The sequence below is a fragment of the Onychostoma macrolepis genome, chromosome 07 (genome assembly GCF_012432095.1).
Source record: "Onychostoma macrolepis isolate SWU-2019 chromosome 07, ASM1243209v1, whole genome shotgun sequence".
In the NCBI taxonomy this organism is placed as follows: domain Eukaryota; kingdom Metazoa; phylum Chordata; class Actinopteri; order Cypriniformes; family Cyprinidae; genus Onychostoma; species Onychostoma macrolepis.
In genome coordinates, this window is record NC_081161.1 from 13,109,889 (window position 1) to 13,133,659 (window position 23,771).

General features: G+C 36.8%; 1 protein-coding gene and 1 long non-coding RNA gene across 2 annotated transcripts in view; both read right to left on the bottom strand.

The window, feature by feature from the left end:
- LOC131543604 (collagen alpha-1(XXV) chain) overlaps nucleotides 1-23,771 on the bottom strand; it is a 471,411-nt gene that overhangs the window by 261,546 nt on the left and 186,094 nt on the right. Inside the window, exons 3-4 of the mRNA XM_058781122.1 lie at nucleotides 11,442-11,486; nucleotides 60-67 (exon numbers count right to left, since the gene is read on the bottom strand). Coding sequence (XP_058637105.1) covers nucleotides 60-67; nucleotides 11,442-11,486 — 53 coding nt within the window. The remainder of the gene's footprint in view (nucleotides 1-59; nucleotides 68-11,441; nucleotides 11,487-23,771) is intronic.
- LOC131543608 (uncharacterized) lies at nucleotides 1,876-8,064 on the bottom strand. Its single transcript, XR_009271944.1, has 5 exons — nucleotides 6,629-8,064; nucleotides 6,410-6,502; nucleotides 6,235-6,316; nucleotides 3,924-4,011; nucleotides 1,876-3,734 (listed from the first exon to the last, which is right to left on the bottom strand). It is a non-coding gene; the product is annotated as an uncharacterized LOC131543608 (long non-coding RNA).

The following is a 23,771-nucleotide window of genomic DNA, read 5'->3' on the forward strand; positions in this document are numbered from 1 at the left end:
CTGTTATAATGTTGAATTAGTCATGCACAAAGCATTCAGCTTGTTGTCATGGTACTTACAGGAGGTCCTGGGGAGAAAGCAGAGAATAAGAAAAAAGAGTTATAATTTATTCAAATTTGTTACAGGTGAGATAATTTGCACATTTATGAAAGACATCCAGCAGCTGTTGCTGATACCCCCATCCATGTTCCAACATTTTACCGGCTGAAAATTACATTCTTTTTGATAAACAGCATCCCTGCAGGGGAATAGAGACAGAAAAATTCCTCTATTTCTGAATACTAATTTCAATGGCACAAGAAGAGAGGAATCACATTTCTGCATTTGTGCGCAATCTCAAATAAAATCATTAGTAAAACAGGCTTCCCAATAGTTATACAACTGCTTCAGATAGCAGGTGATTAATTTGTGATCTTGCAGCGTGTTTAGTTCCAACACATTCAACCCCACAGTGTTGTCAAAAGTACCAACCGCGATACTATTCAGTACTGAAATTTTTTTTAAAAATGTCCATTTCCCGCTAAGATTTGAACACTTTTGCACAGATTCTTAAACAGCACTGATTGGTCATTGTGTTCACACGCTCAACAAATACATCTGTGATTGGCTTGCTTGCTCGCTGGCTTACCATGCTGGGGACCAGCAAACCAGCAACCAGAATCCCATACTGGTGACCAACAAACCAGTCTATTTGTATACCTTATTGTTTTCTCTCACACCAGCATTTACAGGGTTAATTCTGGAAGTGAAAAAAAAAAAGCCTGTACCTGTATAATTAAGACATAGAGCTGTTATGCCTGTTGTTATTGTCATTTGGTATGCTGAATTAAAAGCTTATAATGAAGAGCTAATTTGTTTCCCTTTCTTAAGATGTTACAGTATTATGTACATAAGGAATAGTAAACTAAATGAAAATTGAGTGGAGTTACTCCTGAATTCAAATGCTTCTGCATAAAAAATAGAGGTTTTTATCGAATCGTGAATAAAATGTATACAGAAATCTAATAAAGGAACTTGTTTTAAAATCACTGAAGGTGACAATTATTTAACTATAATCAATAATTAATTTATAGACACTCCATTTATAGACACTCCATGTCATGTGCAGGAGTTAAAAAGGACATATAAAGAACATGTGTGAAATTTCAAAATTGTTCACATGTGATTCAGACACCATTCACAAGGAAGCATTCCATAGCATCAACGGCATTACACAACTCTGAATTTCAAAGTGGACAGTATCTCAGTTATCACAACTTAAAATAGTTATAAGAGTAATAATGTAATGTTTAAACTAAAAAAAATGTCTGTTCTTGACTTAAAATTGTAAGTTTAATTAACTTTAGTCCACAGCGAAATAGTCTGTTAAACCTAACCAGTTTAACTTAGTTACAAAGTGTATTTATATAATAAAGTAAGTATTAAATAATTATTTAAATATTAATCTGATTTCATGAAATTATTATATTTGTAAAAGTCAACATCTTAAACTTAAAAAGCTGAATGCAGTTTAAAGCCAGATAGACACACAGTAAAAAACGCAGTGTCAGTTTAACACTTAAAGTGTCAATTTTAACACTACTAAAGATCATATATGGTCCAAATCTATCTAGTGTTAAAAGTACACCATTCATAGTGTTGAATTTTTAGTGTTAATATAGCACCTTACAGTGTAGAAAAATTACACTCAGAGTGTGAATTGTTACACTTGCAATTGTTGTTCAAATTTTACACTATAGGGTATTTTACACCACTGGTGTTGTTTTAAGTGTTATTAGTAAAGTATTCTTTTCAGTGCAAAAATATAAATGCTATTGTATGGTGTTAATGTACAAGATTAGAAATAAAATCTTAGACAAAAAAAAAAAAAAAAAGTCTTCAGACAGATTTACAAATTCCAACGTTTATTTAACAAATGGGCAAAGTGGCAATTTTAAAGCATATACCAGATGTGTAGAGGTTAATTAGTCAGTCACATTCATGAAGTGTTGCACGGAAACATAAAATAGTTAATAAAACGCATGAAATCATCAAATTTACCTAGACATTAACAAATATGACAGGTATACGATTTGAATATGATTTGAACAAGATTGCAGCAAGATACTTGTCGACAGTTGTGGCTAAATTCTGCTAAATTCTGAAAAAACAGAGGTGTTAATTATCGGACCTAAAAACCCCACATGTAATAACCTAGAACATTATCTAACACTTGATGGCTGCTCTGTCAATTCTTCTTCATCAGTCAGGAACCTAGGTGTGCTGTTTGATAGCAATCTTTCATTTGAAAGCCATGTTTCTAGCATCTGTAAAACTGCGTTTTTTCATCTCAAAAGCATATCTAAATTGCGACCTATGCTCTCAACGTCAAATGCAGAAATGTTAATTCATGCGTTTATGACCTCAAGGTTAGACTATTGTAATGCTTTATTGGGTGGTTGTTCTGCACGCTTGATCAACAAACTACAGTTGGTCCAAAATGCAGCAGCTAGAGTCCTTACTAGAACCAGGAAATATGACCATATTAGCCCGGTTCTGTCAACACTGCACTGGCTCCCTATCAAACATCGGATAGATTTTAAAATCTTGTTAATTACTTATAAAGCCCTGAATGGTTTAGCTCCTCAGTACTTGAGCGAGCTCTTATCACAATATAGTCCTCCACGTCCACTGCGTTCTCAAAACTCTGGCCGTTTGATAATACCTAGAATATCAAAATCGACTGCGGGCGGCAGATCCTTTTCCTATTTAGCACCCAAACTCTGGAACAATCTACCTAACACTGTTCGGGAGGGAGACACACTCTGTCAGTTTAAATCTAGATTAAAGACCCATCTCTTTAGCCTGGCTTACACATAACACACTAATACGCTTCTATTATTCAAATCCGTTAAAGGACTGTTAGGCTGCATTAATTACATCAACCGGAACCAGGAACACTCCCCATAACACACGATGTACTCGTAGAATGGCATCTACGCTAATATTTGTCTGTTTCGTTCCTATTCTGTTTCTCAGTCCGTATCCGATCAGATGGTAGATCAGCACCAAGAGATGATGTCTACGGCCCTGATCGTCAGCGGAGACCAGGACACCCAGATGACCCCCAGAGACATATCCCCAGCGAAAACCTCGATTATAATACAATAAAACTAAAAAATATAACAAAATAACTAAAAATATAATAAAATACCTAACTACATAATACTACTATTGTTAGAAATTGCAACAAAATTAAAATAGAAATATAAACTTTTGAACTGCGGGTTTCATCTGACCAGAGGAGAACTGGCCCCCCGACTGAGCCTGGTTTCTCCCAAGGTTTTTTTTTTTTCTCCATTCTGTCTCAGAGGGAGTTTTGGTTCCTTGCCGCTGTCGCCTCTGGCTTGCTCAGTTGGGGACACTTAATTTCTAGAGATTATCGCCGATTTGATTGCACAGATACTATTTAAACTAAACTGAGCTAGACAATGACATCTCTGAATTCAATAATGAAATGCCTTTAACTGAAAATTGAGTGTTTAATCTTATCATTATACATTACTGACACTCTATCCTCCAATTTGATACTGTTAAGTGCTTTGACACAATCTGTATTGTTAAAAGCGCTATATAAATAAAGGTGACTTGACTTGACTTGAGTTGTATAGCATCCATGAACGCTGTTCCTCTTTGTCCCATCAGCGAGCAGGTATGGCTGTGTGGTCTCTACAAGGTATTCTTCTTATTAGTGCCTGCAGATCAAAGACAAAAATAACAATTAAGGTCAGCTCTCCAATTGATTTTATTTTTATTAGTCTTTCATATACAACCCATCTGGCAATATTTTGAGGTAGACAACTTCAGCAAAAAATGCATGAACACAGAATATACTGTAGACAATAAATGAATATAGATAATCTTATTCTGAAATATAATCTAACCTTAGACATCGGTTTCATCCTCCTTTACAGCTGATTCCGAGGTCAATCGTGTCCTTGAAGGTCTTGGGAAAAGCCAGGAACTTGGCTTCTTGGAAAATAAATAAATAAATACAAATAATGACAATATCTCTCTCAGGAACCATTCTGCTAAACTGATTGTGTAGTCACACAGTAGGTGCGTTTACATGGAGCATTGTAATCGGTTTAAAAGTCCAATCCGAATGAAAATGCTCCATACAAACACCTCAATCGGAATAAAAATGCCCAAACCGAATGAAATTGTAATCGGTTTGAGAGGGGTGGGATAAACCTTTCTATAAACCGAACAAAATTAAAATCCTGCCATGTAAACACTTTAAACCGATTACTTTGCGTCTACGTCATCACGTCCAGAGGTCGGGTCGTCAGAACGTGAACGTGAAGTCGGCAACGGTACATTCTGTGATTTGGGGACACCGACACTGCAGTAGAGACTGGGTAATAGTGGAGGTATAAAGTTAAAATTTCAATTATACAGTTAAAAACACATTAGAAAGGAGAACGCTTGCTGTGTGACAGACTATCTGCTCTCATGTCCGGAGTGAAAAACAGATCTGAAATGAAGCGCAATTTTCTGCTTTTCAGCTTAGAAACAACACAGTGATGATAGTGAAAGTAGCTCAATGAAAATAAACAACTTGACCAAAATTTGCTTTTGTCATTTGTATTTGTATAGATGACAGATTCATAATTTCTGATCTGCTTGAATTTATACGTGCTCACGCCATGAATCTTGTACGAAACACGATTGTGATAAAGCAATGCTCCTTTGATTCATTGTTCAGCAACTCTTGGTAAGAAATCGTGTATTTGTTCCATGTAAGTACAGTACAACTTTGTAGTATCAGAGTACAATTAATCTCAGAGCTGCATTACAGAGGGGCGTATGATTTCTATGATCGCGTTCTGGTCATATGACTGAGCGCTCAAATGAACGCAAGGGATTCAAATATTAACCGTTTATTCTAAGCAAGTGCAAACAGATATTAAAAATATTAACGTAAATATGGGCGTTTTTTCCTCTGGTGACTTGTTTTTGTTGTCACTGTAGGCTATTAGCATATCCTAAAATCGAAAGCACAGGAACATGTAAACACCATATCGGATTAGATAACGTCTCATGTAAACAGTTCATCGAATCTTTCAATCGGAATGATTTTAATCGGAATGACAAAAAAAGTGTACATGTAAACGCACCTAGTGGCTCTGTTCACACCTGGCATTAGCATGCACCTTGGGTGATGCACAAGTGAACAAGCACAAGACGCATATGGCCACATTCTTTTATTACAGGGTTAGTGCAAAAATGAAAATTCCACCGTTTACTCAACCAAGACTTTCGTTATCTTTGAAACACAACTGAAGATATTTTAATAGAATATAAGATTTCTGTCCCTTGATTGATGGTCCACGCAACTACCACTTTGATAATTCATAAACTTCATAAAGAGATCTAATCCATAAAGAGATCTAATCCATACGTATCATGTGGTTTAGTCAAAATTTTCTGTTTATGATCCCTGATCAATGTTTAAATGTGAAAAAATAAATAAAAAATTAAATCTGTTCATTGTATAAAGCGATCGAGTCTCTTCAGAAAATTGTGACTAAACCGCTCGATTCATTTGGATTACTTTTATGATCTCTTTATGAACTACTTGAAGCATCAAAGTGGTAGTTGTGTAGACTGTCGATGGAAGGACAGAAATCTCTCAGGTTTCATTTAAAATATCTTCATTTGTGTTTTGAAAATGAATGAAAGTCTTGCAGGTTTGGAATGACAGAGAGTGAGAAATGACGACTGATATGTTTTCATTTTTGGGCTTTATGTGTTCTGATATCTTAAATTAATAATTAGTAAATTCCAGGTGTGAACATAAGCAGATATTATGTTCACATATCTTTCTAAATTAAAACTTAACTTTGTACATCTGAAAATATTTAGGACATTATTTAGCCAAAATAGCATGCCATATGAATTGATTTCAAGCATGCTCTGCCCATGGGCACTGAAGGAAATTGAAAGACTGACGGATTTAAGTTTTTAAACGCGCTCTAATTTCACAGTTTTGCATTAGATAAAGCCAATTAAATGACTGGTAAATGTCCCGAGTTACACCAGCTCCCGTCTGCAGAAAGGCTTGAGGCGACGCTACACTTAAACACGGTGTTATGCGTCACAAAAATGAAATTGTTAGCGCGTAAATGTTTAACAGTCCCACTATTACCATTTCAAAGCACTCAATGCTTTCAAAAACAAATATAAATTTACCATTTGATGAATTCTCTCCTCGGAGCAGAAAACCGGCCAAATGTTGCTGCTTCAGACTCGGCGGGCATGAAGGAGAGATGATCTGTCAACGAACCAAAATGAAAGAAGCTAAAAGTATATATATATAACATAAATTGTAAACACATTCCAAAAATTACTTTACACGTAAAATCACCTTATTTCAGGAAATCAAAACGGCATGAGAAACTTTCACTCTTCTGTAGGCTAACGTTGCATCTCTACACCTCACGAACATAACACTGTAAACCTGACAAAAACACTCGCAGTTAGTAATTTCTAAATGTGTTCACCACCAATCATATTTTGAGTAAAATTTTCAACAAAAAGTATTTCTTCCGTGTAATTTTATAAAGAGAAAAGCAATCCAACTTACCTTCTCGGTCGCCTGAAGATAACATGGCGTCGTCGCTTTGCTAGGCAGTGGTGCTTGAGGGGCGGAGTCAGATAAATTCGGCGGTTTTTTTTTTTACACTTTCAGTGTAAAAGTGAAATTAGATAAATATTACACCGTGTGACAACACTGAACACGAGTACTGTTTAACACTGTAGATTGTTAATTCAACTCTTTGGGAATTAATAACTTTTAACACTGCAAATATTACTGCTAATTTTACTGTGGCAGCATCATATACAGTAGATGAATGTAAAGTGCCCTTTAAGCAAGTGAGAGTTTTATATGAAAACTCTGTGGCCACAGTTTTATTAGCCATGATGAGTACTTTGCTTCAGGTCTTGGGTTATCTAACTGCTTATGAATGGCTCAGGCCTTGTGCATTCAACACTGATGACCAGTTTTGCTTCGGCACAGATAACCGCAGCAGCTTGACTTGAGGAGATTTCCACTGCCTTCTCAAACTCTAACCCAACCAAAGACTCCCAGCATCCCACCCAAACAACGATCTATTTATTTTCAAACTCCTTTTACTTATGTTTACTTATGCCACTCTGAACTTAAGTTCCTGCAAACACCCTGGTATTTTTCTCATTTGCATTCCTCTTTCAATTAGCTGGTTGCTGTGGGCTGTATGTGACCAGATAAAAGGATGTTCCATTTACCCTAAAGGTCTGCGTTTCCAAGGTTTGGAAACCCTCTAGCCAGGAAAAGACTGATGTGAATGTGGATGGATTCAGCTTGCATTTACACTGCTTTAGTGGTGCAGTTAAAAAAAGTCTCCCTAAAATAGCTAATATCTTTCTCAACTGTTGATTGATGAGAAGCACAGACACCAAATTTGTTTTCTGATAGAAGCACCATATGCCTGACCCAGACATAGAGGAAAATGTCATAAATGGAGAGAAGCTTTATTTGTGTTTTATTTGAGTCTAACTGAGGAACAACAACAACAACAACAACAAGCCCTAGAGTGCTGAGATGCCCATATAGACATATATATATACAAGTCTTTACTTCTAAGAGAAAATGCATCGTTTCTATGAGGGTGAGTCTGTGTAACAAAACAGCTCAAATGGATCATTGGCATGTTTTTTAAGTAAGAGGGAATGTCCAAACTTAAGAAATATTTCTGTGACAATCAAGTGATTTGTTTTGGCCTGACTTTGGACCACATCATGGATGTGTGTGTGTGGTCGGAGACAAGTATGATTAAGTTTTTGCTCATGTGACTATAGAGAACGGCCCCCAACAAGGTCAGATGGAGGAAGGTCGTTGATGCCCTATGTCTGGCTAGAGGCAAAGAGGACAAAGTCAAGTAAGTTTTTCATCACAGCCATACACCATGCTGTGTCTGCAAAGACCATGAAACTATTGTGCTTGCGTAATAGAAGGATTGCCCTGTTTTTCCTTTTTATATTTTGATGTTTACTTTTGTAAAAAAAAAAAAAGGCAAAACAACCCCCCCCCCCAAAAAAAAAACCCATTTAACTTTTTATTATCTATTTATTAAATTAAAACATTGTTTAGTGTGTGTGTATGTATATATATATATATATATATATATATATATATATATATATATATATATATATATATATACAGGGTGCGACTTGCGAACAAACCAGAGGGAGGGGTGTTTTGAAATAGCGTTTGCTTCCATCTATTTTTGATCAGCGCTTCGCTACACAACATACAAACTTCTACATATGCGTGCCTATGTATTAACACATTTACCTCATATTTCTTTAAATAGAATAGAACCATAATTTATTAATGACTTGCAGAAAGACGATTCTCTGCCGATCCATCAGTCATATTGCGTGATCATATTTCCCACATGGTGACGGTTAACTTCTGCATTCTGTCTCATAATAATACAAAAGTTTATTTTCTTTTTTTTTTTTCTTTTTTTTTTTCCAAATTTATTTTATTTAAATTTTAAGTGTTGCCTTTCTTGGCCAGGGATCATTTGCAAAAGAGACTATAGTCTCAATATGACCTCCCCTGGTTAAATAAAGGAATAAATAAAAAAACACTTATGCGTCAGTTTATTATATGCAATATCTGCATTAGGTCACAGCAGGGCCGTAACCACCATAGACATTGAGGGAGACAAGTCCCCCCCAATAATTAGAAATTGCCAAATGCCTGATCTGAATTGCCTTGAAATTCTTGTACTGATCTGCTGTCATCCATTACGCAGCGCTCTTGTTAAGATGACAAAAAAGCTTTAAAAGTAAAACCGGCGTAACATTTGCAATCTGCTCTGCCTCCGCGGGCTAACAGCGCTCGTCAATGTCAAAATAATTGAACTGGCCAATCAAATCAAAGTAGGCGGGGTTTGGTGTTCACAGATGCTGAGCGCGTCGCGAAGATTGAAAACATTGAAAGAGCGAGGTAAGCTGCAAATCATTTAATGTTTAGTCAACTGTTTTACAATAGAAATGTTAAATGACCGACAGTTATATTCAGTGAAGCAAACTGCTCGACTTTTTTTCTCAAATATGCCCATTTTAAGAGAGAGAGGAAATGTGCGTCACAGTGCGTGTGTTAATTATCTGCATCTGTTTGTCTGTCCCTACAAACGATGAAACTGTGAATTTAGTCCTACTTCAAAAACACGTCGTTGCTGAGAAATATAATGTATGTAGCAATTCAGTATGGAAACTATTTTATTACAATAAAAGTTGCGGGGTGGTGTTGACAAGTTTCTGTGTGCGAGTAATAATCAGAGGCGCGGGAAGTGGGGGTGCTTTTTTTCTGTGGGCAACTGTTTAACTGTTGGGAATATATATATATAAAAAAGTGTCTATTTAAGTGCAAATAGCCCGGTTGTTGGCAGAGATATTTGCACTAACTCCACCCACAAACGTATGATTGGCATAGTCAAATTTGTAAAAGACGATAAATAGTCGTCTGATGCAGTGGCGCAGATGTTAAAGCGTGTCACACTCTTTTTGACACGATCGACGGGGGTTCGAATCTGGAAGGAAATAATCAAAAAGTTGTAAATAAAGTATCGGGTAGGGTTAGAGTAGGTGTAGGGAGAGCTTTTGTCCCAATCCATTTAATAATTTGAAATAAAATTAAAAAATTACACTCAATAAGTTATTGCATACTGTTTTATAATGTATTACAATGCTGAGGTGCAGATAATTGCCACTATTTGCAATAAGTAATTAGCAGAATATCCTGCTATTTTAACAGAATAAATAGAATCTAAAGCTATTTTGCACTGTGTAAATAGCATATCAGTAAAAAAATAATGCTATTTTCACTTAATGTAAATTGCCTCTATGGCAACCCCAATTATATATATATATATATATATATATATACACATACATACAAAATTGCCCCATGTTAAAGACATGGTTACGGCCTTGGGTCACAGTAGAGTGAATTTTGAGCAAAAACATTGTGTATTAGTCTCATAGCCTACTGTCACTCGCAAGCTGACTTTCTGAAAAGCCCTGCATGGATTGAGGCGCGAGATCCAGGATCACGAAACCCAGACACTCTCTATTAAGCGGGGGCGCTGACGAGTTCTACTTCTGATTTTATTGTTGTTTGTATTGACATGTTGCAGTATTTGCTTACGTTTTAAAAAATAATTTTATTTTTGGTATTTTATATGCTCTGTTTGTGGTTGATGGAGTAGCATTACCCGGGGAATTTTTTTTATCCCCACCGGGAACAAAAATAATTCAGCAGAGGCAGGGATGCATAGACCAGAAGGGGGGGAATCCCCCCCATCCCCCCTACAAATCGCACCCTGTATATTCAAAGTGGACAGTATCTCAGTTATCACAACTTAAAATAGTTATAAGAGTAATAATGAAATGTTTAAACTAAAATAAATGTCTGTTCTTGACTTAAAATTGTAAGTTTAATTAACTTTAGTCCACAGCGAAATAGTCTGTTACACGTAACCAGTTTAACTTAGTTACAAAGTGTATTTATATAATAAAGTAAGTATTAAAGAATTATTTAAATATTAATCTGATTTCATGAAATGATTATATTTGTAAAAGTCAACATCTTAAACTTAAAAGCCTGAATGCAGTTTAAAGCCAGAGAGACAGCATCATATACAGTAGATGAATGTAAAGTGCCCTTTAAGCAAGTGAGAGTTTTATATGAAAACTCTGTGGCCACAGTTTTATTAGCCATGAGTATATATATATATATATAAAGTTTTAATCCAATGTGTCACATTTACACATTCAAACACAGATCTTTACAAGAGAATCTCACAATAGAAAATCAAATAGAATCCAGTACTCTGTGACAGAGAATACACCTCTACATGGAGTAATTTGAATTAGCTTTTTATGGAGAATAGAGAGGGTAGTACAGAGGGTAGTCCTTGTATAATCAACATGTTCCACTTCAGCTTACCACTGATACTCTACATATACATAATTGAGATTAAAGATTTTTTTCTTCCATTTAATGTGATCCTGGAACTATGCACATGCACATGTGTCTTCCAGAAAATGTCTGGGCCCATTTGAACAGGATTTGTGTGGCTGGCCTGTGTCTGCACATCTAACTGGAGGTTCAGTAAAAATGTAACTAATGGTAACAACTACTATAATAAACCAAACCCTTTGGAATGTTAGTCACTGGACACAGAATCCAATGCTAGCATGTAATTGTACTGAAAGATTCCTCAAGCACTTGGAAATTGTGGTTAAGGGGAACATTTATTAACCGTCCCACAGATTGTGACCAGCAAATCATTTTCATGATTTAACAGTTTGAAAACTTGGAGTTAAAACACACTCACCAGAGTCTCCATTGCGTCCTCTTCTTCCCCGTTTGCCTGGTGGACCTACAGCAGGTGAGAAAACATTGTTTAAATGCTATTATCATGAGTAAATTTAAAATGCACTTCAGGCACATATTGAAGTAAGATTATGCTTGTAAGAAAACGCTACCTCATAATCATTTAATTTCCTTTTTATGCATATCTATAACATTTAGAGGTAACGTAATTAAATACAAGGTATGTGTGTGAGAAGGTAGATTATCTTAGTATTGGAAGACAGATATATTTGTTGTTGGATTCTCTCAGGACAACAGCGGTTACAATGTAAAAAAAGTTAAAATGTAAAAATGGCATAGGAGTGGCATGTCTGAAAAGAGATGAATTTACAGATTTTCATTAGTGTGACCTTGAGTTTAACACTCTTCAAGACAATGTCTCTTGCAGACTCCTATTTATGACTTTGCTCATCCGAGTTCACTTTTGAGTTTTACACATTAAATGTGAATCATTCATAACCTAGAAAAACATAGGCTATGCCTTTTGTATCTATCAAATGTAGATGTATTTGTGATGGATATCTGCATGATGTTTTAAAATTCAGACAGAAAAGTCAACAGATGAATGCAGTAATACAGCTGTCTTCTTAATTTCTGTTCTACGGACCTGTCAAAATTGTAAGACTTTTTTTAATGGATGTAAATGGAGGAGAGGCTTCACTACGTTGAATAAACAGCTTTTTAGAGGAAACAGCTTATCATTTGAATCGACAGCCTATCTGATAATCTTCAACATGTTTTACAATAAACAATACTTTTGGATTGAACTATGTTTAGAGTTTACCAAGAAAAATAAATAAATAAATGATATTTATAAGAGAAGTAGAGGGTGACATGGGAGTGGATTTTCAAACCTCTCCCATCCCACTCCCACAAAAAAAAAAAAAAAAAAATACCGTCCCATCCCAATCCCACGAAAAAACTGAGGGAAAATCCCCTCCCGTCCCAATCCCAGAAGAATGACTGCCATTCCCTCCCACTCCCATGTTGTGTTTTTTTTTGGCCGGAAACTCAGTTACAGTAAAAATACAGTACAGATCACAGCATGCCCACCTTAGTTGAATAAAAATCCAAAATGTAGTTTTTTGTTATTTTATTGAACTAAAAGCCAGCTTAAACAATGCACAGTGCATTGCACACACATTCAATTTCATGGAAATCATCCATGCAAACACACGTTTTCTATTTGAATTGGTTCATTTGAAAGTAGACATTTCACTCTCTATAGATATATTTTTCATACACAGAGTTTCAAAGTTTCTCGCTCAAGTTCACAGAGACTGAGACAGCAGAAAGCGTCTCTGTTTGCTTTAATTATTTTACAGAAGCGCAACGTTTCGTTGTTATTCTGAGTGCACACAAATAAATGTAGAGTCTTTACAGATTCTAAAGATGTATTACTCATCTGTATGACCAAAAATTAGGGAGTATTTTAAGAGCAAGTGAGCGCACTGGCGCCTCCATCTGTCCTGCAGTGAACGCGCTGCTGTTCAGCTTCCCCACTCCACACAGACATTTGAGCGGTCATGTAAAGTTGCTACTACATACATGTTTCAGATGAAAAGCCAGCATTTGGATGTCCTACCCAATGTACTATATTATCACATAGACCAGCCGTTAACGATCTGTCCATCACTGCGTCATTCACTTAACCAGCCACACCAGATCAAACAGGAGGAGAGCATAAAGAGACAGGGCAACTAGAATTGAGTTCAGAATGAAAATATACAGTTTATAGTTTATTTATATAAAAGGTATATTTGTGTATAAATTTGGGTATCATATTGTTATTACGATTCCCAGTCCCACTCACTCCCGCTGACATGTTTTCCTGTCCCGTCCCAATCATGTGATTAATTGTGATTTTGTTTCCCAAAAAAATGTCAGCCTCTAAAGTGAAGTCACTGACTTTTTGCGACAAGTGATTCAGCTTACAGCACTTCTCATTCATTCCTATGGTATCCATAAATGACGACTGAGTGTCGCACAACTCTGACTGAAATTCAATTATGTCAAGGCTTTAATGTGATTGGTTATAAAGGCACACATGATCCAAGTTAGCCGTTACACTTTCTCCAATAGTAAGTAATACAGACCCTTTCATCTCCCTATGGTAAGACAGTCTCTGATGATATTGTCTAAAGAATCTGAGCATTCCCAGCTGCCCTTTTTTAAAATCAAATAAATATATAATGACACATGAACTTAAAGACTTTATGCCAAACCTTATAGACTTTATGCCAGAAAATTTATTTCACAAAAACTGTTAAGGGGGCATGAACTAAGAAAACAAAATTCCCTTGATCTTTTAAAATAGGTCATTGTAAAAATCTCTTTTAAGTTTCAGAATTGAAAACTTTCTCATTAGTCTAAAAACAGCTTATATTGAAGCCAGTCTGCCAAAACGACAGCTTGTGGAATGTACCACTCTATGATGTATTAGTGTGGCTAAACACCGCCTACGCAGAAGGTGATCAACGGCTGAACCAAACGATAAAGATGCTCTGAATACAGCAAGATGCTGTGCAGTGCCCATTTGTGGAAATACAGTCTTTGCATCGTTTCATTTGATCCCAGTGTTAGGAAAGAGTGAATAAACTTTATTTTGAACTTTATTTTGAAGTTCCATACTACATCAGTAAGAACTTGGTCCTTTGTTCACTTAATTTGACTGCGGATTAATTTACAAACAAGAAAAAGAAAATAGCCTCTTACTTGTAAATTATGATGTTTTTTTAATGTAAAAATCTTAACATTATAAGGGTACCACAGAGAACAGTACAAAATAATAAAAAGGCAGTTCATGACCCCTTTACCTTTTGCACTGTTTGTTTGGGTATGTCACTCATGGTGGTTGCGGTCTCCAGAGACCCCAGGCAACAAAATGTAATTTTGTAACAGAATAATTGTTTTGAAAAAATACAAATGTATTTTTACTCAGTTTATAAATTTTTTACTCCGCATTTGTCCACTTTTTGGAGGATGTATGATATTCTTTAAATTTATATAAATAATTAAAAAATATTTTAAGTTTTATATAAAAACAGCTTTGTATGTAAAATTCACTTTATAAAAGACCCACATTCATAATTTTAATTCATGAGGATAACATGGCCAATGTGCCATAGTTTAATGCCAAATTGTTTCCATCTATTTGAAAACAAACAATTAAAAAAACAAACAAACAAAAAAAAAAACATGAAACTTTAACTACAGCCACCTGTAGACTCTGGAGCATTACTCAATGGCTAATTTAGCCATTTCCACATATGTATAGATCTTTTCATTATGATAATATATATCTAAATCAGAGGTGTAATGAGGATCTTCCACCTCCACCCTGATATTTAAACGTGCCACCACCGAAGCCAACTTTTTTTCCCTAAAACAACGCATTTCACCCAGCAGGAGGTAGAGACTGTTTTGAAGAACCTCCCTAACAACAAAGCAAGCGGCAAAGATGGCGTGACATATGAGACTTTTAAAAATATGCAGTCATGTAAGATTTTAACAACTGTCTTTAATGTCTGTTTTGGAAAATAAGAGAATACCAGACACATGGAAAGGAGCATTATATTCATCATATTCTAAAAAAAGACAAAATCCCTGATGATCCATTGACATTGAGGGATATATCCCTTCTTCCTACCATCTATAAGGTGTTCATAAAATGCGTACTGGCCAGAGTTCTTCCGTGGTTGGTGGAGGCTGACATCTTTTTCACCAAGCAGAAGGCATGCATCAATAGGCAAGGTATGAATGAACCTGTATTCTGTCTTAAAACAGGGATAGATGACTTTAAGCCAGTGGTGATAGCCACCCACTAACATCTGCAGGTGCCTGACGAACTCTATTGGAATTACATCAACACCAATAAAAACAACACTGGATTGGCCTGAAACTTCAGGGAAAACTTGCATGTCTTCCCTCTGCTGATCATTCTGTTTCACATTCATTTCTGAAGAATACTGCACTCAGTGAGGACATTGCTAATTTCACAGTAAAAGCCAGATTACAAGTTCTCCCTACCAGACTCAACCTTTCCATCTGGTTTCCTACAACTCAGGTTCCTCATTGTTTGCATCACACTACAGAACAGATCACTGAAACACTGCCACATATCTTGAATGGCTGCCATGCTTATAAGGGAATGTACATAGCACGCCACGATAGAATAGTGGAGCTGATAGTGAAAGACATATCAAATCATTTATCACCTTTAGTAAGAATATACAAACATTCTTGTGTAAAACCATCTATGTTTCAGTATCTCAGTAATAATTTTTCTCATTTGTCTGCGAATACACCAGATGTTGTTGTGATTAATGAGTGTAGAGAGGTGTTTGTTTTGGAGGTGGCATGCACCTTTGACTCTAGTATGAAGGAAGCTTTTATGACTAAAGTCATTAAATACCAACCACTCCTAAATATTATTTCAGAGATAGGTTATCGGGGCCGATTATTTGTTTTCATATTTGGCAGCTTAGGACACGCACACAGGCTGGTTGTGAGAGGGCTTCAACAACTTGGGATGCCCAAAAAGAGGGCTAAATGGTTAGCAAAGTACTGTGCTCTGTCTGCTATCATAGGTAACCATCATATATGGCGGAGACATTGCTATTTATAGTGATATACTTAATATTGTGAAGATCTATTATATGCCACTGGTCCATAATTTTTTTGTACATGTATTTAACTGCATCTGTAATATTTATGTCCCTGTAGAGAATTTCTTTTAAGTGGATTTAAATGAATTGTTAAAATGTGTTTGTATTTATTCTCCATCGTGGATGTGCTGTGGTGTCCCTTCATCATTTCTGTGTGTGTTCTTTGTTGTTGCCGATTTTTATTTGATAAATTACCCATTAGAGATCCACTCATGTCAATTTTTCATTTCTTACTAGTGGGTTTTATGGGTTTGGGGGGCGTTGGGGGGGTTGTGTGTTTTTCCTCCATCGTGGATGTGCTGTGGTGTCACCCCTTCAGATTTTGTGTGTTGTCTGCATTGTAACTGACATTTTTGACAAATTATGTAACAACAATCAATATTTTATAATCGTTCTGCATTGTGAACATGTGCACTTGTGCATTTTGTGATCTGCATTGTGGTGGATTGACTGATTTTATTTGACTAATTAAAAAGTAAAGGTATCTGTCACAGTTATGGTCTGTTTTGGGTTTTTTTTCCCCGTGTTTGTTCCTGAGTTTCCTTTTATGGTCTTTTTCTTGTCCTTGTTTAGTTTGATTATTATTCTGTTCAGCTGTGTGTGTTTAATTATCCTGTGTATTTAGTTCCTGATTGTTTAGTTTCTTTTGGTCTGGTCTACTCGTTACGTTCCATATGTTCCTGTGTGTCTCAGCCCTGCCTTGTCTTGCCTTTTTGGATTTTGTTAAAGACTGTATTTTGAGTTATTCCATGTCTCCGTGTGCCTCGTTCCTCCCCGCTGTGTGCACCATGACGATATCAATTTGATCGTTTCCCCATTCATCTCCAGAGACCCTAAACATAATGAATGTCACTTTTTTTTTCTTCACACTAACATACAACCAGATATCAATCCAGTTTTTTTATTTTTTTATTTGTAGAGCTACCAAGTGTTGACAACCGTACAAAGTCAAACCGTATTTTTTCATCAAATGTCATTTGGGGTCAAAAAGACCCCATACAGTGCACAAGGGTTAAACTATTTTACATGTATACTAGTGAGGAGTTGTTCATGAACAATTCTATCAATTTGAGAGAGTCTTTAATATGACTCTGGAACATCGAGTTGTCTCAGCAAGAGATTTGTTAATTTTGTGTTGTATGCGCAACATCCTGTTGGTTCTTTACAGGAAACAGAAATTATTAGTTCACCTCTCAGTTTTTGGGTTCAGGTTCGGGTACAAGTTGTTCGTTCATTGTGTGACAGCCCATAGGCTAGAGGCTATGCAGTCTGAACTGGAAAGAGAAATGATTAGTTCACCTCCCAAATCTTCGGGTTTGAGTCGATTGTTCTTTTGTCATGTGACGTGACAGCAGTATTGGATACAGAAATTAGTTAATAATTAGTTTGTTGTAAGGTATTGAGCTGGGAAGCGGGCATGTGACAAAAGAATGAACAACTCAAACCTGAAGACTCGAGAGATGAAATAATCAATTCTGTTTCTGGGACTGCATAGCCTTATAGCCTATAGGGCTGTGACAGAATGAATTAATAACTTGAACCTGAAGATTTGAGACATGAACAATCAATCAATTCTGTTTCTGGTACAGACAGCATAGCTTTAGCTGAACGAAGGTCTTAAACCTGGAGACTCGAGAGGTCAACTAATCAATTCTGTTTTCGGTACAGGCTGCATATATTTAGTTCCATTAACTAAATATATGCAGTCTGTACCGGAAACAGAAAAATAAAATTACTCAAATCGGGAGATGAGGAAGACGAACAGACTGCATAATCTGAAACAAGGAATTCATCATTTCTTTTTCTCATAATTTGGCCTTGGTTGCATTATAGTTTTTTTTTTCTTTTTCTTTCTTTCTTTTTCGAAATGTCACGTAAGTAGATGTGTTGGGGAATTTGGCTGTTAACATGTAACATTTTAATTATATTCTGCTGAAATTAATGAAAGACTTGGAAAAAAAGGATTTGTTCATTTTGATGAATGAGATTCAAAGATCCAAATCAGTAAAATGATCTGAACTTCTCATCACTATTATATACAAGAAAAACATTCAATAGGCATTTATCACAGTGATACAATACTGTAAAACTCATTATCATTCAGTGCACTATAAATAAAGCATCAACATATGCAGACATTTCCCAACAGCATAGATATTCTATATAGTAATGATATTCTGCCCTCATAAAAGAGTTCCCCTTCTTCAACTAAGCAGATAGATAACTCCTTCCACAGAGATGTTGAATTGAAGCATGGATTTATTTTCGACCACCACTTCCAATACAAGTGGAACAGAGTAAAAAGGCAAAGCTTCTATATAAGATTGCAAATATGATGAAGAGATGGACGATAGCTGCATTAACCATGTGGATATCAGCATCAACTGAGTACAGCAAGATGGCTGCTATTAAGGTCAAAAGTCACTCACTATGACAATGTCAAAACATCAAAGGAATAGCATCACCTAGTGGCTCAAAAGGGAAACTGCACTGGAAACAGTATACTCCCCGTCTGGTATCTGGAAGATGCCATCATTAAGCATAATTATATTTGTCTATTCAGTCCCAACGGACAGCAGTAAAACAACATCCGATATACAGTAGGTCTTGGATGATCCGTCTTTGACCACCTTGACCTCAACTTTCCTTACTCCCCCAGGAAATGTTTCCAACACGATTCCCATGGGCCAGTCATTAATTTTGGCTTGAATGCTTTTCAGCAGCACAACATCTCCCGCTTGGAGAGTAAAGCTCTCATTCTGCCATTTTCTGCGGTTTTGTAAGGTTGTGAAATATTCCTTTCTCCAGCGATTCAAGAATGTATTGGCCAAGCTTTGAACTTGCCTCCATTGACGAACAAGGAGGTCCTTTTCACCGAATTCTCCTGGTGGAGGAAGAACTGCTGAAGACTTCTGAGTCAGTAGAGTTGCTCGGGTCAGAATTAAAGAAGTGTCTGGATCTGTTGATACAGGTACAAGTGGACGAGCATTGACTATAGCTGTGACTTCAGCCATGAAGGTGGTCAAAACCTCATGGGATAACCTTGATGGTCCAAATCCTTGTAGCATAGATTCAAGGATCCATCTTGAAACGCCGATCATACGCACCCAAAAGCATCCCTTGTCACTCAGATACTCTTGTACCTTTCTGTCATCTGTGATTGACTCCACCTTCAACTCCTTGCATGCTCCAACAAAGTTGGTGCCACAGTCTGATCGCAACTGCTTTGAAGAATTTTTTTTTTTTTTTTATCAACTTTTTTTATTTATTTTCACACACAACATCATAACATAACTTTCATTCAAAACAAACAAAACAAAACAACAGACATATAATCAATACTTTAAAAGTCTAGTCAAAAGGGAGAGAGAGAGGGAGGAAAAAAACAAAACAAAACAAGTCATTCCTATATATAATTGAGTATGTTAAAGAAAAAACCCTGCCAAGCATCAATAGTCGAAGGCTTGGCCCCATTAATTCTTGCTGTTGTACATTCACAAATCACTATTTTCAGGAGGCTATGGATTCCATTTTTTTTTTCACACATGTGCGGTGTAAGCCAGTTCCAGTATTATTGTCTTCTTCGCAGCTGTAAAACCAGCAAACAACATTCCCTTTTGTATTAAGCTTGTACAGAGACCAGAATCATCATTAAGAAGACACAAACTAGGGTTAGCAATGGGCGGAGAGCATTTATAAAGCTGGAGCTATCCATCGACTCTATAACTTCAATTTGTATGGCCCTTGTGCTCATACATGTGAACAGAATTGCCCAGCGTTTAGAGTTTGCTTGTCCTCCTCTAGTTCGACGCGAGGTTACCACCCAAGGCCTGAAAACGTCTAACCCTACAAAGGAGAATGGAGGATCCATACTGAGCCTTTCAGGACGTAAGTCAGACATCTTCTGAGTTAAAATCCTGCCCTGCGGTCTGCGACACTGAACACACTGAAAGATCACACTGCTGGATGCGCCTTTTACCACCTATGATCCAGAAGCCAGCCTCTATCAGAGCACCCTCAGTGAAGACACGTCCCTGATGTTCAACTTGTTTGTGATAATGGTGTATGAGAAGAGATGTGATGTGACAGTGACCAGGGAGAATCAGAGGACACACTTCATCTCTACCAAAGCTTGCTTGTCAAAGGCGTCCACCTACGCTGAGTAAACCAGATTTATCAATATAGGGGGAGAGATTAAAGACAGGGCTTCGAATGGGAATCACTCTGCCTATATGAAGTCATTTCAGCATTTCAAGTATTCTGCTTGTACGCTATGTATGAGGATGGACTTGGCCCTTTCAAGATCATGGACTGAGCAGGGCTTGTCACATATATGCCAGCCCCTGCAAGTGCCTTTGTCACTATCCTGCTTGAAGGAGTGAGTTATGTGCACAAGTCTTGCTATTGCACGAGTCAGTGATCGCCAACTTTAGAATCTTTCAAAGCGTCTAGGGTCTAACTCCTTTCTTGAAGTATGTGTAGCACAGGAAGTGACTTGGGGACGTAATTTGATGTCTAATTCTGAATCTATCATGCTGAAGGGACCCATGTGAGTTTTGCACTGTGTTGTGGTAGAAAAGAAAGTTGGACCGGTCAACCACATGCTGTGGGGAAAGTCAGCTACTAAAACCGATCTTGTGGCTTTGTCAGCATGGTTTTGATCGGTAGGTACGTATTTCCACTGCTCAGGGCGTGTAGACCTCCTTATGCTTTGCACTCTGTTGTTAACGTACATATAAAATTTGTGTTACCAAAAACATGCACTCGCATCTGGTACTCCAGCACCTCGTTGTTTAAGTCATTGTTGTCATACCAAAGGAAGCGTAGAAAGTTACGATGTTCTTTTGCTACCACAAAGGAGTGGAACGTTCCCTCCTGAATCACAGTAGAACCCCCAAAAGGCTATTGTTTAACTCATCTTGATGGAATTCTCTTTCCATAATCTTCAAGAAGGCCAGGTCATCCATGGAGGGAACTGGTTTGTCGTTGTTCCTTGTGTAGCAGAAATCTGATTTGCCTATGAGACATTCATTATGTATCGGCAAACTTATCTGTTTAGAATTCAGGGTGAAGGAATTTTTTGGATCATCATAAAGACTGAAACAATCCTTCACATGCATACTGTTTGGGCATGGACTCGTGTAGCTGGGGAGCCCATTTCCCAAAATGTGTGTCTTGAAAACATCAACTGTTGAAGGTTTGTGGGCTCCGTTAAGGCAGACATCTCCAACTATCACCCACCCAAGGGCCAGTCTCTATGCATAGGGAGCATGTTGTGGTCCGTTGCATTGCTCCACCACCTTGTGTGCCTGAATGAGATCTCTTCCTAGCAGAAGCAGAATTTTGGCCTTTGGATCTAGGCTTGGAATTTTAGAGGCTACCTGACGAGTGATGTCTTACTGCTAAATTCTGAAAAAACAGAGGTGTTAATTATCAGACCTAAAAACCCCACATGTAGTAACCTAGAACACTATCTAACACTTGACGGCTGCTCTGTCAATCTTCATCAGTTAGGAACCTAGGTGTGCTGTTTGATAGCAATCTTTCATTGAAAGCCATGTTTCTAGCATCTGTAAAACTGTGTTTTTCCATCTCAAAAACATATCTAAATTGCGACCTATGCTCTCAATGTCAAATGCAGAAATGCTAATTCATGCGTTTATGACCTCAAGGTTAGACTATTGTAATGCTTTATTGGGTGGCTGTTCAACAAACTACAGTTGGTCCAAAATGCAGCAGCTAGAGTCCTTACTAGAACCAGGAAGTATGACCACATTAGCCCGGTTCTGTCAACACTGCACTGGCTCCCTATCAAACATCGGATAGGTTTTGAAATCTTGTTAATTACTTATAAATCCCTGAATAGCTTAGCTCCTCAGAACGTGAGTGAGCTCTTATCACATTATAGTCCTCCACGTCTACTGCATTCTCAAAACACTGGCAGTTTGATAATACCTAGAATATCAAAATCAACTGTGGGCGGCAGATCCTGTTCCTATTTATCACCCAAACTCTGGAACAATCTACCTAACACTGTTCGGGAGGCAGACACACTCTGTCAGTTTAAATCTAGATTAAAGACACATCTCTTTAACCTGGCTTACACATAACACACTAATACGTTTCTATTATTCAAATCCATTAAAGGATTGTTAGGCTGCATTAATTAGATCAACCGGAACTGGGAACACTCCCCATAATACACGATGTACTCGTTATGATGGTGGATGGTGGATCAGCACCAAGAGATGATGTCTACAGCCCTGATCGTCAGCGGAGACCAGGACACCTAGATGAGCCCCAGAGACATATCCCCAGTTAAGACCTTGACTAAAATACAATAAAACTAAAAATATAACAAAATAACTAAAAATATAATAAAATACCTAACTATATAATACTATTATTGTTAGAAATTGCAACAATATGAAATTAGAAATATAATACATTTATACAGTTAAAATTTTAATTAAAACATAATAATATACAAATATGAAAAAATGAATAAATACATTCTAAAATAATAAATAGTATAATATAAATATATAAATAAATATATATATATATATATATATATATATATATATATATATATATATGTGTGTGTGTGTGTGTGTGTGTGTGTATATATATGTATGCAACAGAAATATATTAAATGAATTAAACTATAAATTTAAATGATCATAAACAAACAAATATATATTTTAAAAATAGACAGAGAAACAATAAATGCATTAAACTATACATTACAATTATAGCAAATGAATAAATAATATAAATGAAAAACTTCAAATAATGAATAAATCACAAATATAACAAATACATTAAATTATAAATTAAAATGCTGCATCGGGAGAAGACCACGGGAATCAGATAAGCCCTTTACACAATCTGACATGGCTGTGGTTGGAATTGAACTGTGGGTTTCGTGTGGCCAGAAGAGAACTGGCCCCCCGACTGAGCCTGGTTTCTCCCAAGGTTTTTTTCTCCATTCTGTCACAGAGGGAGTTTTGGTTCCTTGCCGCTGTTGCCTCTGGCTTGCTCAGTTGGGGACACTTAATTTCTAGCGATTATCGTCGATTTGATTGCACAGATACTATTTAAACTAAACTGAGCTAGACAATGACATCTCTGAATTCAATAATGAAATGCCTTTAACTGAAAATTGAGTGTTTAATCTTATCATTATACATTACTGACACTCTATCCTCCAATTTGATACTGTTAAGTGCTTTGACACAATCTGTATTGTTAAAAGTGCTATATAAATAAAGGTGACTTGACTTGACCTCACCTGAAATGAGAGAGCCCTCCGGCTGATGCCACATGCCAGGGCCCACTTCCTCAATGAAAAGTCCTCAATGAAACAAACAGCCCCTCCTAACTTTACTTTCATGAGTGTCTGTAGAGCTGTTAGGAGAGGTGAAGGTGAGGCTGCTCTATTAAAAGACGTTTATCAATGCAAGCAAGTGTCATTTGGTCAGTACTTGTCTTTTGAATATCCAGGGATTGTGCTGAAAGATGCTCCACATGTTCTATTTATCATTATTTACAGGCCTCCAAAATACTCTCCAGCCTTTGTTGAAGAGTTCACAGAACTGTTATCAATGACTTCCTCAGAGTTT